The sequence below is a fragment of the Podarcis melisellensis genome (assembly GCF_964234715.1).
Source record: "Podarcis melisellensis genome assembly, chromosome: 7".
Classification (NCBI taxonomy): domain Eukaryota; kingdom Metazoa; phylum Chordata; class Lepidosauria; order Squamata; family Lacertidae; genus Podarcis; species Podarcis melisellensis.
This window is the reverse complement of record NC_138539.1, coordinates 59,985,129-60,002,081: the sequence shown is the minus strand read 5'-3', so window position 1 is coordinate 60,002,081 and position 16,953 is coordinate 59,985,129. Positions and strand designations below refer to the sequence as shown.

General features: G+C 39.9%; 1 protein-coding gene across 2 annotated transcripts in view; it reads left to right on the top strand.

Annotated features, from left to right (window-relative positions):
* The window catches only part of DTNBP1 (dystrobrevin binding protein 1), a 44,410-nt gene that overhangs the window by 25,653 nt on the left and 1,804 nt on the right, over positions 1 to 16,953 (top strand). For both annotated transcript variants that reach the window (XM_081919395.1, XM_081919396.1), the window contains 2 exons: positions 15,516 to 15,671; positions 16,657 to 16,800. In XM_081919395.1, coding sequence (XP_081775521.1) covers positions 15,516 to 15,671; positions 16,657 to 16,800 — 300 coding nt within the window. The remainder of the gene's footprint in view (positions 1 to 15,515; positions 15,672 to 16,656; positions 16,801 to 16,953) is intronic.

The window sequence follows — 16,953 nt, the reverse complement described above, 5'->3', positions numbered from 1 at the left end:
TATAAAACTTGCTGGAAGATTTAACATAAGGGATTGTTTCCTACAGTGCATCTGAAATAGTGAACAGATGCAAATAGCTTTGAAGTAGAAGTGAGTGATTCGTAACCTGATACAGAAATAATAATAATTATTATTTATACCCTGCCCATCTCCCCGGGTTTCTCCAGCAACTCTGGGCGGCTCCCAACAGAATATGTAAAAAAGCAACAAAACACCAAATGTTAAAAACTTCCCTAAACAGGGCTGCAAGGAAGTATTGTATGGATCCTGAATGAAAGTAAAACATGAGTCAGACTAGAGTTGGTGTATGTAAACATATTGTCAAGAGTTAGTCTGACCTAGACACTGAAGGCATTTTGTCCAAGGAATTTTGTCCTCATGGAATGCCTTGAAGAATCTGTTAAGCAGTCTAACTCATCAGTCTAATTCCCTACACCACACCATGGATCGAGCTTCTCCCTCTTCCCTGTAGCCCCCAGGAGCTAAGACAGAGGCAGACCTGGTGTGAGACAGATAATGGATGAGAAATGCTTGCCTGGCTTTAAGGAAAGCAGGGGTCTCTCAATAGGAGGCTTCCCCAAGTGCATCTGGTAAGTAGGAAGGGGGTGAGTTGGCTGTTCAACAGCTCACAATAGAGGTCTCTGGACAGCTTTCCTTCCGGTTCAGTCTATCTCACTCCTGTTTACCTTGTCTTGAGCCCTGATTGACTATAGATCTGATCATTCCTGGAACTCTCTCAGCTCTGGGATTGCCATTTTAATAGGCCACTGTGTCATAATGTTTTGAACACGCATGTGCTCATGTGTAATCTTCCTACCAGTAGAAGACAAGCACAGTAGGGAGTATGTTGGACTAAATGTTTTTCCCTGGTGGTGTTGGGTGGTGTGTTTTTGGTTTTAGATGGGTTGCCACATTACTTTATTAGCAGGGATGGGGAATCTTTTTGGCTCAGCAGGTCAGATTCTTAACTGTCCCCACCCCTGCAGACAAACCTTTTGGATAACTCACTTGTGAGTCATCTGACATCATTATGATTTTAGATAGGTGCATTGCCTTGCCTACCTTTCAAAGTCCCCTTTTCAGTGTTTCCAAAGTGCCTGACAGCCAGCTTTGTTGCTGGATGCTCATTTTTGTATTTGATACAAGAAGAAAGCCCTAGTTTCCCTGTCTGGGAGTAGTACCTTGCCCAGCCCTACACTTGAGATCTCTGTGGTCTTTCCCCCTACCAGCCTCAACCTAAGGTTGAAAGAGATGCACTGACAAGTTAAGTTTCAAATGAATACATTCCATATAAGAGTAATGCATTAAATGCAAAATAAATAATTATGAAGACTGCTCAGACTAAGTCTGGGTCTGCTTTTATCTGCTTGACTCAAGTAGAAAATACCTTGCTCTCTGCAACTAGAACATTAGCTCAAGCCTACTTATTATTTTACAAGAGAAGTTACATAAAATAATGTAATTTTATCAAGATAACTGGGTGATTGGGATGTATCCAGTGGTGGTCTTCCTTAGAGCAGACCTATTCAACGTTGCAATTTTCAGTTTTTCAATCTGTTGCAAGCATTGCAGCTTGCCAGATAGAATGATCTCACCTCTCCTCTCCCTGCACACTGTTCTGGGGATTCTTCCGACCTGCTCAGGCAGCTTTGGGAGGAGGAGGGTGAGAATAGGGGGAAACCCATTGTGCAAGTTGAAATCCTTGTGTAGGACTTCTAACAGGACTGTTTAGGTGAACCCCACCCATTGAAATTAATGAATGTGACTAACTTGGGTTTATTAATTTTGGTAGTTTTACACTGAGTCAAACTTAGTTTGATACAAGCCATTCACGTTATCTTACTGCTTTTCAGAAAGACTGAAGGCGCTAGTTCTGTAAAAAAGAAAAACACTCAACTATCTGAAAATTTAAGAACTGTTGGCATTTAGCTAAGAAGAACAAAAACTTCCAGGTCAATGCTTCCCAAACAAGGGAACTTACAATGTTTGAAATTGCTGTCTCTTTTTTTGGACATGAAATGGTCCTTCAAAAGGAAATACTTGCTTAAAGTAAGGGCTATTTGTTTCGGAACTCTTAAGGCAGAGTCTATTTGATATAATGTAAATCCTACAGTACCTTGTGACTTCCTTTTGATTTGAAATGTGGCATGACAGTTGAAGTATCAAATATAGTCCTGTCAAAGCTAATTTCTGTATCAAGATGATTCCCTACAGAGAGCTTTCATATAGCCTTAAGGGTGAGCTATTGAAGGCAGAATCAAATAGCTTAACTAATGCATTGACAAAACTAACCTGTAAATATTTGACTAGACTGCAAAGATGAAACAAGGGTAGGTATTGCTTACAAGTTCATTGTGCAGCAGATATTCTCAGCTTTCAGAATTTCCACACCCACTTATCTCCCAACTTGGTTTTTGAGAGGTCTCATGGCTCCAGAGGGGAAACTGATAGCACAACCATCATAACCATCAACTGCCAGTTCCTTTCACAACAAAGTACACTCATTAGCAGACACTTAATATGTCCTGACCTCATTCCTCCTATCTGCCCCCCCAGCATGGCGTTACGGCAGTTCCCACAGTTCCTAGTATGTTTTCTCCTCCCACTCACAATAGTTTCAGAACTACCATGGTTTCCTCAGTGGTTTTCAAGTTTATCATTGTTAAAAAAGATGTCTTCCTTCATGGTAATTTCGGTAATTACTTTTTTCTTAATGGTCTGCTTCCAGATGTTGAAACCTGGTCTGTGCCTTCTAGAAACACATTACTGTAACTCCAGACAGGTGTGATATATGCAGAGCCATTCTTGAAGTTAAACAGACTACCTTGCTCGGAGCGGTAATCTTTGACTAGTGAAATCCAGCATAATAAGGACATATTTTATTCACTAGTTCAACTTCATTTCAGTAACTGATCTAAGTAGCCAGTTCAGTTGCCTTCTCTTCTTCACCATGCATAAGCACATAGATAGAGGGGTGATAGCCTTCTGTGTAATTTTATTAAATTTTGGCTGTGTTCTATATGGTTTACCACCTGGCTTGAAGCCGCCTTGTTAGGGTAACAAAGTATCTAACAAAAATGCAAGACAGAGGATTGAGAATTCTAGCCTATTAGCTTTAGAACAAGTATAACTATTTAAGTTGTGAATACTGCTCAATTTTGTATAGTAAGAAAACTGTGTGCTTCGGAATCATTTGAGATACACACTGCCAAAGTTGTCATAATTCCTTTTGTGTAATGCTTGATAAAATTGAAGTTAATATTAATTTCCATTTGGACATCCAGTTTTGTCAATAATAATAATAATAATAATAATAATAATTTATTACTTATACCCCACCCATTTAGTCAGGCGTTCCCAGCCACTCTGGGCGGCTTCCAAAAGGATATTAAAAACAATAAAAGGTCAAACATTAAAAACTTCCCTAAACAGGGCTGCCTTCAGATGTCTTCTAAAAGTCAGATAGTTGCTTATTTCCTTGACATCTGATGGGATTTCCATGAGTGGAACGGACTTCACTTAGGGAATGGGACTTCCCCTTCCTCACCTTTGCACTTCCTGTGTACTCCCACAATCTGCTGTAGAAGGCTGGTGGTCCTTGTTGCTTGAGCAAAAGTATGCTCTTTTGACAATTTTTATGTGACTTTGAAAATCTCCAATTACTATAAATGTATTAATATACTGTATTTTTAGTTTCATTACATTGAACAGTTTTGTTGTGCATCCTCTTTGTTTTTTTGTTATCAGTTAAGAATATAACACATATATGAAAATCTCAACATTCATAGTACTTTATCTTTAAAAAGCTCTAGTATCAAATTAGTTCTCCTGAGTCCCGACTCCCATGAAAAGGCTTGGAGACCAGACGTAGCTTACGGTGTGCTCTGTAGGTCACCTCATTTGAGCTGTGATGGAAGAAATGAGTTCTACTCTTGAGAATAATTGCTAGAATTGTTTATCTGGGGAAATTAATTATAAATACAAATGTAGCTGTGTACATCATATTATTATGTTATTCTAAAGAACTGAAATGCTAGTTTTACAATAAGTGAATTGGATGCAGATAACCAGGTGAGGTTTAACTGAAATAGGAAAGTAAGTTTCTCAAATAGAATCTTTATTATGTTGACAGATCATCACCTATACATCTTTTATGTTTCTTTAGTTCTGGTTTCTCTGGAAAGCTTTTTGTTAATTCAAATTATATTTCTGTTAATAATAGCTTGCTTTAATCCTTCTCTAAAGTGTGTCATTTAAAAAAGTGTATTCTGTCCCATTACTGATAGTAAATCCTAGTGTTGTTCTTCAGAAATGGGTTCTTATTTCTCTCATCTGCCTGATGAGGGTGACAGTAGGAATGTACAAATTGTTAAGAACAGGAGGTTGTGTTGTTAATACACCTTGACCCAGAGGGCCATGGTTAAATTTCATTTCATTTCATGGAGTTGACATCACTTGTATTGTAAATGAGTATTCTGTGATGAGTGCTATGGAATCATTAGCCATAAATGTGAAAACTTAACATCAGACTCTTAAAATTAGTGAAACATAATGAATTCGTGAAAATGAGTAAATTTGATCTTCCAAATGATTACTTGAGTTTTGTGAACACATACTCTAATTTCTTTCTGCAACCTGACTAGAAATTAATTTTAATAGAACCAAAGAGCCTCAAAAATTAATCTGCAACTAACACAATGTGAGTCACTTCCATCCTTTCTTTATAGGATGGTGATTATGATTCAGTTTATTGTCTCCTTTTCATCAGCAGGTCCCAGAGCAGGTTACAACAATTTAAAATTCAATAATAAAAAGAGTTAAAACAAATTGCAGTCACATGAATAGGGTGGGTCCTGAGAAAACATATCTCAGATGTCAAAAGCTAGGGTAGAGGGGTGCCTCTTCAGCATAGCCACTTGCATGGATGTATTCATTGCCTTAAGTTAAACTACTACAACATAAGAATACTAAAGGGTATTCTTTGTTGTCTGTTATGACTGTGACTGAAGGGGATGTCAGAGGAATGGTCAACAGCAACATCCAAAATATGTTTATTGAGCTTGCTTCCTAATAAGAGTGCTTGGGGTTGTAGCCCAGTTCACTAGAGGTTCCCTAAATGCTGAAGGGAATTTATGTATTAAGGTATTTTAACAGAAGGGAAAAAGAAGGGGAATGAGAAGCATGTGGAAGACAGCTAAAATCTTACTAACTCACATTTAACAGACACTGCTTAGGACACAGGTTTGTTTCACAGTAACACTTCTCACAGTAAGATAGCTTATAAATGCGGACTTGGAAAGTGTAGGTTGACATTTTTAGTTGACTTTAATGACTATTCTTTACAGATTTTACAGACAGATCATCTTTTCAAATGGACTGTGGAGAAAACCCCATCTTAACAAGATTGTGCAAGGCTTGTTTGTATTGATTAGGAAAGAACTTGCAGTTCTTTGACAGAATGGAGTGCTGCTGAATAGTAGCTAGATGAATGTGTTTGTTATGAGTCAGTAGGTAAAGCTTTGAAATCTCATGGCTGGCTGATTCTTTTGCAAGTTGATGCCTTTTACAGGGGAGTGACTAAGATGTAGCCTATCTTCTGCTTTATCTCTGTTTTCCATGCAGTCAGAGAGAAACTTACACCTGAACTCTTAATCCACTATATTTTTGTTTTCTTTGCCATTTGTGTGGTCAGTTATCAATTGCAGCCCAAAGTGCTTGCAGTCTACAAACTCTTGAAATGATAAATAACAATGAATCATCAATGGAGGAAAATACCAATGCTCATGATATCAGTATTTACAAAATCCATTTAATCTAGATGATTCTGAGAAAAGTGGGGGCATAGAACTGGACATAGTTCTCTAGATAGAGGTCAATAAGAAATGTGGAAAGAGTTTAGATCACTGCTAAGAAGCAGCTGTGATTGTGGCTTCTTTATGCTATGACACATGGTACACTGTATACCCTAAGGCAAAATAGGTGTACAGATGCAGCTTAGAATTTGTGTGTGTGTTCTTGCCTCAGCTAAGGCTATCTAGTTCAAATGCTATCTAGTTCAAAAACATCATTCCAGAAAGCAATATGTTGGCAAATAGATAATTTATGTACTTTTTGTTGTTGAATAACTGATGTAGTTTAAAGTTTAAAGGTAAAGGGACCCCTGACCATTCAGTTCAGTCGCAGACGACTCTGGGGTTGCAGAGCTCATCTCACTTTAATGGCCGCGACACTTTAAGGATAGTGAAACATTATTGCAGACTTAAATGGCTTTAATGACAGCTCTGCCAAGAGTCTTTTTGCTTCTTTTTAGAAAAGTATATTCAAAAACTTGGGATTTTGTAGATTTTCATTGGTGGTGGTGGCAGTAGCAGCACTAGAGGAAGTGATGGAAAGACATGTACAAAATCATTTTGAAAGCTCTGGGGAGGTTGTAATGCATCACAGTAATTAAATTTGTACCTCAACAATAGGACCTGGGAGAGACTTAGGGAGAAAATGCAGTTGTTAAAAACTGTTGAAATTTTTTAAATAAATAGATAGGAAACAGAAAATCATTGCAGTTACTGTGCAGCTGACTGGGAGCAAACTGGCCCAAGAAAGAGGCCGTTGTCAGTTGATGATTTTCCACATAGTCAAATCCACTGAGGTAGTAGCATTAGATCCTGTCATCTTTAGGGTTGCAAGTGTACCATTCTGCTTGTTCCAGAGTCTTTGCTTAATGTATGAACATATGAATTTAAAGATTTAAAGTCACAGAATATGCAACAGCATGGAAATATAGGGTGGTTAGACCTTTAAACTATGCCCCTCCAAGTGAGTTCCAAAATGTCCCCTTAAAATGTTGCTTTCCAAAGTTTCCTTCTGTCCCTAGCATAGAGGAATACCATGTCTGGGAAGATAATAATGGTTTAATTACAAACTCTCCAAAGGTCTGATTCATGTGCTTTTCAATCCAGCATTCAGAAAAGTTCCACAGGCAATAAAACTTAGTTTAGTTCCAAAATGGTGAAAGTTCTTAAATTATTGTTTATAGGAACTCAGGAGCGGATTGTGAGAGCCATGCGGTTGAGCTTGAGCAACCAGCTCAAACCTCTTCACACGCTGAACCTCCCAGGTAGATTGGAGAAGAACAATAATAGGCTTGATTGAATTGACTTAGCTAAGCTTGACAGGACAGTTTACTGGTATTAAACCCTTTATGCATTAATTAGAATTAAGCATGTTCGTTATATAGGGCTGGTTATCCCACATGAACCAGTATGATAAAGACATTTAACACAATACAATGTTTCTTCAAAACATTTATGAAAAAGCCCCCACCCCCCATTTCAAGAACTCAGCAACAGTTTGATTCCAATCCTATGAACCAGTGGCCAAGTTCAGTTCATATCTATTCCTGTGCAGAATTACAACCAACTAGAAAAAAAATCAAGTGGGAGATGTCCTGTGAGTAATTCTGACTGAAGTTGTTCCCTTGTGTTCTGCCCACTCCCTCTAACTGACACCATAACACCTGTCAAAGTGTTTTGATGCCGAAGCCTAGAAGATTGGGGCCCGTCTACATTTACCACAGAGCCTTTAGTTGTATATTTTTAATATATATATATATATATATATATATATATATATATATATATATATATATATTCAATTTCAGTTCAATAAAATAGAAGATATATTTTAATGTGGGGGAAGGAAGTCTCAAATTCTAGGAACTGCAGGTTTTCCTTTTGTCATTTGGATGAACAATACAAAATATCCGTGAGGTCATTGGGAGCAGAGAGCAGCTGCTGAAACATAAATTTGTAGACCAGCTGCGACTTTAAAGTTATGTGGTTTTTTTTGTCCCCATCCTGCAAAAACAAAGACAGAATTCATGGAAATGTCTCAGATTTTAAATATAGCACTGGATTATTAACCTACCAGTATATCTAAAGTACATATGAGCTTTGATACTTTAAAGTTAAATGTATTGAATTTAATATCTTTCCCTAGATGCTTTTTTTGATCCTTGCACTTTCTACATTTTTTTAGTGTCTTTAGTTCTTGACTGCTTTGTTTCCACTTGACATAGTAATATTTCCGGTAGTGCATTTGGAATGATGGGCTTCCTCCAGCTGCTTTTACAAAGCAAAGTAAAGTATCTAGATGTGCTCACTGGTGGTGTTGATTCTCCCTGGTGCTCACTGGTGGTCTGCAGCAACGTAAAACATTTTGATGCTATTAGTATAGGTAAGTAAATAGGTGTGTAGGGAACTACCTAAAAGTAGTATGTTTACTACAAGGAGAACTTCTTTGCAATTGCATTGTTTTTGTTTCATATCTTGAACAGTAATGTTACAGAGGGTAAGTTTCACAGATGTGTTGTGAGTCGTGACTGCTTTCAGGTGGAAATAGTGCTTGCTATTTTGTTACAGTTAGTTTCATGGGAAAAGCTGTGTTGTGTTGAAAAGCAATTTTGAGTTTGAACTTTGTGTTTTGTGTGTTGTGTTCAAGAAATAGGTTGGCTATAAATATTAGTGTTTTTGGTTGGGTATGGTTCAGTGCTATCATGTTGTAATTATTTTGGATGATTCCCGCTAAAAACTCTATAATTCTCATTCAAACAATGTTTGGAGTTTGAAGCAGGTAAATTTCATCTGCCTCCTGACTTAAACTGATGTAGCCCATTGATGCTACATAGAAGTTCAATTAGTAAGGTTTACAGTCTGTGTGCAAGGAATTTCCCTATATACCGTATTTTTCGCACCATAGGACGCACTTTTTCCCTCCTAAAAAGCAAGGGAAAATGTGTGTGCGTCCTATGGAGCGAATGCAGGCTTTCGCTGAAGCCTGGAGAGCGAGAGGGGTCGGTGCGCACCGACCCCTCTCGCTCTCCAGGCTTCAGGAAGCTATCCGCTAGGAGTGGGAGACCCAGCTCTCCCACCGCTAGCGGAGCGCTGCATTAATCCCGAAGCTTGGGGCGTGCGGAGCTCAGCGCGCCCCAAGCTTCTGGGTGCCGGCAAGGTCTCCGCTAGCCCTGGGAGAGCCCCGCGACGTCGCGCGGCTCTCCCAGGGCTAGCGGACCACTGCGCTAATCCAGAAGCTTGGGGCGTGCGGAGCTCAGCGCGCCCCAAGCTTCTGGGTGCCGGCAAGGTCTCCGCTAGCCCTGGGAGAGCCCCGCGACGTCGCACGGCTCTCCCAGGGCTAGCGGACCACTGCGCTAATCCCGAAGCTTGGGGCGTGCGGAGCTCAGCGCGCCCCAAGCTTCTGGGTGCCGGCAAGGTCTCCGCTAGCCCTGGGAGAGCCCCGCGATGGCTAGCGGAGACCTTGCTGGTGCCCAGAAGCTTGGGGCGCGCTGAGCTCCGCACGCCCCAAGCTTCGGGATTAGCGCTCCGCTAGCCGTGTCTAGGCTGCGGATAGCAGCCTGCTTCCCGGAGCGTCGGGCGCCCTGAAAGCAGAGCTCCCGGCGCTTCGGGAACACACCCGCAGCGTGGGGACCCTTGCAGGAGCTCCCCGCAAGGCTCCCCACGCTGCGGATAGCAGCCTGCTGCCCGGCGGGTGGGGCGCCCTGAAGCAGAGCGCCCCTCGCGCCAGGCATACATCCGCAGCTTGGGGAGCCCTGCAGCAGTTCCCCGCAAGGCTCCCCAAGCTGCGGATAGCAGCCTGCTTCCCGGAGTGTCGGGCGCCCTGAAAGCAGAGCGCCCGGCGCTTCAGGAACACATCCGCTGCGTGGAGAGCCTTGCAGGAGTTCCCCGCAAGGCTCCCCAAGCTGCGGATAGCAGCCTGCCGCCCGGCAGGTGGGGCGCCCTAAAGCAGAGCGCCCCTCACGCCAGGCATACATCCGCAGCGTGGGGAGCCCTGCAGCAGTTCCCCGCAAGGCTCCCCAAGCTGCGGATAGCAGCCTGCCGCCCGGCGGGTGGGGCGCCCTGAAGCAGAGCGCCCCCCCCGCGCTAGGCAGACATCAGCCAGCCCCACAAGCTCGGGGGACAGCAGGGAGGCGCAGCGCCACTATCCCGCTGTTCCTCGACCTGGTTCGGTTTCCCTGACCTGCTTTTGGGGGGGAAATAAAGGGGAATTTTTTTTCCTTTATTCCCCCCCCAAAAAAACTAGGCGCGTCCTATGGTCCGGTGCGTCCAATCGTGCGAAAAATACGGTACTAAGTTGGAGGACTTGGGCATAGCCAGGTCTTTTTTTTAGGGGGGTGGCTGGACTTCATTAGGGGAGCAGAACTGACATTATTGGTCAATTAGTTAAGTATTTTGATTGAGTTACTTGATCTGGGGGTGCAGCTGCTCCCCTACCCCCCTTGGCTATGCCCATGTTGCAGGACCTTCCATTGTCCCCAGATAAGCTTAATAAAGGTTATAGTGACATGTTGAGAGAACTCACACAGAGAAGTTGTGTTTGGATGAAATTGCTTGCTTGGAGAATGGGAATGAGCAACTATTTTCATGTCGGAGAGAGTAAAATTTGTTAAGGAGGAAAGCTTTCTTTAAATATACATGGAAGAGGAAATTGAGTGTGATTGCCTGCTGAGTAAGATTGCCAGATTGCAGCCTGGCAGCACTGACCTTAGGGACATTAATTGTACCTGATTGCTGGTTGACAGAAGATGGTTTGCTTCAAAAGAGACAACTGCCTAACATACTGTCTAGGCAGTGCTGGAACAGAGTATCCGTTGGTCTTGTTCTTATTATCTTTCTAATGATTGATGACTTTCTCCATGAAAAGGCATGAGAATGAAACCACTGAGAGAACTTTATATTAAGGGGTGGCATACAGATGTCATAAACAAATGAAGTGAGATTGAAGTTGAATGCTCTTTCATAATGTTTTACAGTTGGCATTATACTGCCAGATATTAACAAGTCTTGGAGAATTGTTTGTTCATACCTGCACTAATATTTTGACAGCATACTTGCATTTATTACTTGTACAGCTTCAGCTAAATAATCAACTTGTCTTTACCTTCCACCACCAAACAAGCAAGCAGTTCATTGTGCTTTGGGGCAAAAGGCCTTAATGACATTCTTACACATTAGTCTTTTTTAAATGTGTATAGCTGCCTGTGCTGTTTCAATTGCTGTACCACCAATACCTGCTCACTTAATCAAGATATTTTTGCTTCATTGCAACTTGCCACAGAACAGAACAGTTCAGTTTTGTATGAAAATGATTCCCTGAATCAGCAGGAGTTCAGCCCAACTGCTAATGTGCATTTCTAGAGCAGAACAAACAGCCCAGTCATGATTTAAATATGTATGCTGCATAGTTTATTTTTCTGTACTTAAAATGATTGAACAGTCAATTTTGGATGGGCAGTGTAGATCGTTATGCATCAAAGAAACCTGCTAGGTGTTAAAACATTTCCCAAGGTTGTAACTGTAGTTGTGAGATGGCAGCTGCTTCATGTGATGCTCAATATGTTCAAGTTGTCTCTTCTAAGTATACAACAAGTTTGTCATAACACACAGCTTGCTCAGCCTACTCACTATTGAGGTTGTGGTATAAGCCCATTTCTCAGTCACCTGAATTATTGAATTAGGCAACTACATAAGTGAGAGTAATTGTGTGGAGTTTTGTTTTCTCTATTTGCTTGTTTAAAAGTGTTTATAAAGTGCTTATTTTTTTAAAAAAACCTAGGTGGTGTACAATATAAAATATACCATATTGTTAAAAGAAAAATATAACATAAAACTGAAGTATGAAAGCATATTAAAAACACCACAATACCTTCAGGAATTCAGACACACAAAACAGCCCATTCTTACTGGTCAGGGAAAGCTTAATCAATGAGGAATCAAGTTCCTGTCTGGTTCTTAATGCACACACTTGCATGGATCTTTTCTGCCTGATCAGTACCCTGCTATTGCAAACGCATTCCTATTTATAGTAGGATCAAATCACGGGACAGTGACAAGTCCACTCTCTGTGTGTAAAGGAAATTCTATAGAAGAAAGATCATGGTGCACTTAAAAAATCAGAACTGTTTCACCTCTGTACAGATGAAAAAATGGGATTAACTACTGAAAAGCAATAATGCATCTGCTACAGCGTGTCCTATTTTATTTTAAATATTCAGAGAATCAGGGGAAATTGGGTTGGGATGATCCTTTTGCTTGGCTGCTAATTCTTGTGTGGTTGCTTTCTAGCATTATGCTTTCTTGGTCTTCTCTTCTGTCAGACAACTAATGGCGGCAATTGTCCAGATTCTTAATTTTGTCTGTTTAACTGAAACTGTGTCACTCACCATTAAAAACAAGCTCAGTTAGATATCATTGGCAGAGAGATACAAACAGATATAAATATCTAATAATATACAAGAGAGTGCTAAGTTGTAATGAAATTAAAAATAGATGTGAGCTTTCATCGGCAGTGCTAAGAGAGCATATCCTTTTGGCTCTTCTTGCAGCTATGCAGTTCCTATCCACGTTGGTCATTACATAAGAACTCTGTTGTGTTAAGAACTGGTGCTGGGTTTGCTGCTTCCTCCCTCATCTTTCCCCCTTTTTTGTGTTCTGTCTGTTAGATTATATGCCTGAGTACAGGGACCTTTTTGATTTTTATTGTTCTGTAAGTAGCTCTGGGAACATTTTTGGCTGAAGAGCAGGGTAAAAATGCATTTGGTAAAATATCTTACAATAATTTAAGTACTTTAAACGTAGAGTTCTTATATCAGATGATTTTCTTAATCATTTGAAAAAAAGACACAGTATGGGAAACAGTGGTAATATGAAAAAACCATTTAGAGTGATATTCAACATTACAGGAGTGGACTTCTGCTCATACAACAATATTTCTCCTCTCCATTCCCTCCCCTCCCACAATTTACCCTGAAGAGTCTTCCAAGTCTTTGGAGCAGGCTTTGGTGCATGGTGGGGTGGCTGCAGAGGGGAGCATAGGAAGTTCTGTTACACCAGTGGTGGCCACAGTTGGAATTCACCCAGAGGCTGCAGTCCTTTGCACACTTACTTGGAAATAAACCCCATGGAACTCAATGGGACTTGCTTCTGACTAGGCATATACAGGATTTCACTGTTACTGTCTAAAATGTGCACAATTCTATTAAAAATGGAGTGTGAAATGGAATAAGCTGCAGACTTGAAGATTAGATAGGCGTAAGATGTAGGAGATAATATCCAAGTAGGAGCTTTTGGAATATTTGTCAACAGAATGGGAAATTGATATATAATGGCAACTAGATGGTATGTTACTTTAGTAACCATGAGTAAAACCAGTAACTGCATTTTTATTTGCTGGAAACATTTTTTAAAATGAGATCTCTGCCGTATGTGGTAGACATACCTCTGTGCAGAAGGATATTGGAAGAAAATTAATGGAGACAATATTAGGCAATACCGATTCAGCTTGACACTTTTCATTTTAACCTATAGAAAAGATTTAATACGCAAAGAACATAGAGAACTGACTGGTTAGACTTATTCATGCTATATATTGGAATGTACCTCCAGAGGCACCAGGATAGCAGCATGATTCACTTTCAAGGAAGCTCTTAGAAAAAGGCTTCCCTCAAAAAATGCCCAAATGAGAAGAACAAACCTTGGCAAAAGCAGACAATACAGGACACTAGAAAAGAATTTGAGGAGAACGCTAAGGCCAACAACAAAAAAATCTTTAAATATATTGGTAACAGGAGATAGTCTAGGGAGGCTTGGACCCTTGAATGAGAAAGGGGGTCAAAGGTGTGCTAAAGTAGGAAATCGCAGAGAAGCTGAACAAATTATTTGCATTCCTGCACTAACCTGTGAAGGAAGGTAGTCTGAAGAATTGAGGCAAAATATTGATGAAATATGACATTCTAGGCCTAATAGATAAAATAAAAACTGATAATAACTGATTCCGGATGGCATCGTCCTGAGAGTTCTCGGCTGTGAAATTGCTGATATTCTAATGGAAATATGTAACTTCTCCCCAGTATAAACCTCCATACCGGAGGACTGGAAAGTGACCAGTGTTAACACCAAGTTTTTAAAATGGTTCATCAGAGGATCCTGAAAATTGCAGGCTAATTAGCTGAAAGCCTGTCCTTGGAAAATTGGTGGAAAGTAGTTGTCTTCCCCAGTGCCATTTGATAATGTTAGTCCATGAACAATTATCTGGTGCTATTCAAAGGAGTGTCAGTGAGGCAGTATATGCCATCTGAGCCTACATATATTTCTGGCTGTGTTGCAATATAACATGAATAAGTTGAATGAGTGTGCCACAGAGAATTAGCTAAGAAAAAGCTGACTCTAAAAACCAAACCAGAAAATTTTGTCAGAGTTCCTTGACACCAAGACAAGGCAAAGGTGTATCTGGTGACAAAACAGTGAGAGAAAATTGCAGTAATGAAGTATTTCATGTAACTATTTCTTTCCTACTCATGTAGTTGTGAAATGTGGTGGCTGTGCATAGGCTGCTCAGTTAGTGAGCAGCAGGTTTTGTTGGTTGATTGGTGGTATTTGCAACTCATGATTATTATACTGTTTTAGTTGTGCAACTTTTATAATTACGTTATATGTATGTAAATGGCACAATATCATTTTAAATGTTTTTGAAATGGTAAAGTCAGGTAAATCCCACATACTGCTTGTGTAGGCTTTGTATATTACATTTTAGGATACTGTTGACACTTTAGCAGTTGCTTTTTAAAAAATATTTTATTATAGATGAAACATTAAAACAAACCAATATAAAACAATCAAAACATTCCAAAGATCACATTGGGGGAATACACAAGTGAACTTTGTGTCCTCATAACACACTTCGGAAAGAATGTATCTATAAATGCCATAGGCACCAATCTATAGAATCGATTACAACAACAGACTTGCAAAGTTGACAGCAACCTTCTTTATCAATTTAAACATAAAAGGCTAACTGGGAGTGGAGAGAGGCTTGGTAAAATATTACATAAACTCCATTTGTTGCTTAGCTGCTATGTCTATTTCGGGGATAGAAGAAAATGGATGTTGCCATTAAAATTCAAAACTGCCAGGCAATATTAGGGGCAAATAAATAGATTTCTATACTTAGTAATAGCTCCTGGCCTATTATTACAATAGAATTGCCTTTCTGCATCATAGCAGAACTAACATTTGCTCATTACATGGGACAAGCTCTGTGGTTTTTAGTCTACGTAAAATAATAGACACTACTGGCTTATATAACACAATGGCAAAGAAGAGTGTGTTTACTTCTCAGTTTTACTCTTTCTACAAAATGGCTTGTCCCTAATTTCTGAAGTCCTTAACTCATTTGCCTTACAGCCACAGACAGATAATATATTGGGATGCGCATTTGTATTCTTCAGAAGCTCCTCGCCAAGCAAGTGCTCTTCAGTATTTCTTTTTAATGGAAAAAAATACTAGTCTTAAATGCCTAAGGAAATAACTTTAAGAATGAGTTGTCAACTGGGTTTAGTTTTTTTGCAGAGTTTACTTCCTTGGGAAGCAGGATGCATAAAACATAAATGCTTCTGAAAACACTGAAATGAGAATCTTTCAGGCTTAATGTATATTTCTCTACTGCAGCTGAGCTTGATGCAGAGCATGCACAGAAGGTGTTGGCTATGGAGCATACCCAGCAAATGAAGCTAAAGGAGCGGCAAAAGTTCTTTGAAGAAGCTTTTCAGCAGGACATGGAACAGTATCTCTCCACAGGCTATCTGCAAATAACTGAAAGACGAGGCAAGTACTGAAAAGGTTCTGTGTAATTTTTAAGCTAGATTCCAATAGGAAGCGGGATTTTAGTTCCTTCAGTACATCTCTGTCCTGTTCTTTCATGTATAAGTTCATATTGGCTTGCTTGTTTGAGCATTCTCTTCTTCAACCAGTGAGCAGAATGAGACCCACTTAGCTTCTAAGAATGTAACAGCAGGCAAAGGACTGTCCTATATGCAGGACTGCGATTGAGGCGCTGCAGCTGGAAATAGCATAGCACCAGTGGGATGAAAGCTGATAAATTCTAATATTGCAGTTGCTTGCTCCACATGAACAAGTGACAGATTGCAGTTTTGCTGTTTTCCTCCACAATGATGAATTGTATGGAAGAAAACACAGCCAAATCCGAAGGCCTGTGGTATAGCAACTGTATAGATGTATGAAAGCTGTAGGTTCTGAAGTAAGTTTAATAGTTTAAGACTTTTCCAGCTGGATTCTGTTGATCTTCCACAGTTCAAGTGCCCTGGTTCCAGCACCTTCATTGTCACAGTAGGATTTCCTACACATGTACAAAGGACTTTTACAATGCCTGAAACTTCTGGGGCTTCTATCACAACTTAGCACATTCTGTTTGTCTCCGGGTTAATTCTGGAGAAATTAAGCCACCTCTTAATAGCAGTTTGAGATTGGGATGTTAGCTTCTTGTAATGGCAGTTATGATTAGTTTTACTTACCTGTCTCATAATGATAAAATCTTTTTTAAAAAGTAAGTTGCATCATCCTGAGTTTGGGTATGAAGTCCGAAGTAGTTCCATTACATGAATTTCAGAAAATAAAGCTGTAAATCCAGTGCAAGTATTTTTTTTTTAAAAAATAAAGGTAAAAGGATGCCTATTCACTAACCATAAATGTTATATTCCAGTATGCTTAATTCATGCCATAGTTTTCTCCAAAAGTGATCATATATGGGTTAGATTTTCAAGTTTACTTGTTTACTTTTTTCTTATGGCAGAGCCGATTGGAAGCATGTCTTCTATGGAAGTAAATGTGGACATGTTGGAACAAATGGACCTTGTGGATATGTCTGACCAAGAAGCCTTAGATGTCTTCCTTAATTCAGGAGGAGAGGACAGTACTATGTCATCTCCTATGATAGGTATAAAATGAACTCTTGCATTCTTGATCTGGTTGCACTGGCATAAAAAGAAATAGTACTTATTGATGTTTTCGAGCAGGATGGATACGTATTAAATTTAGGTGATTTAAATCACCAAGAAAAAAGATCTACCATAAATTGTTGATTTCAATC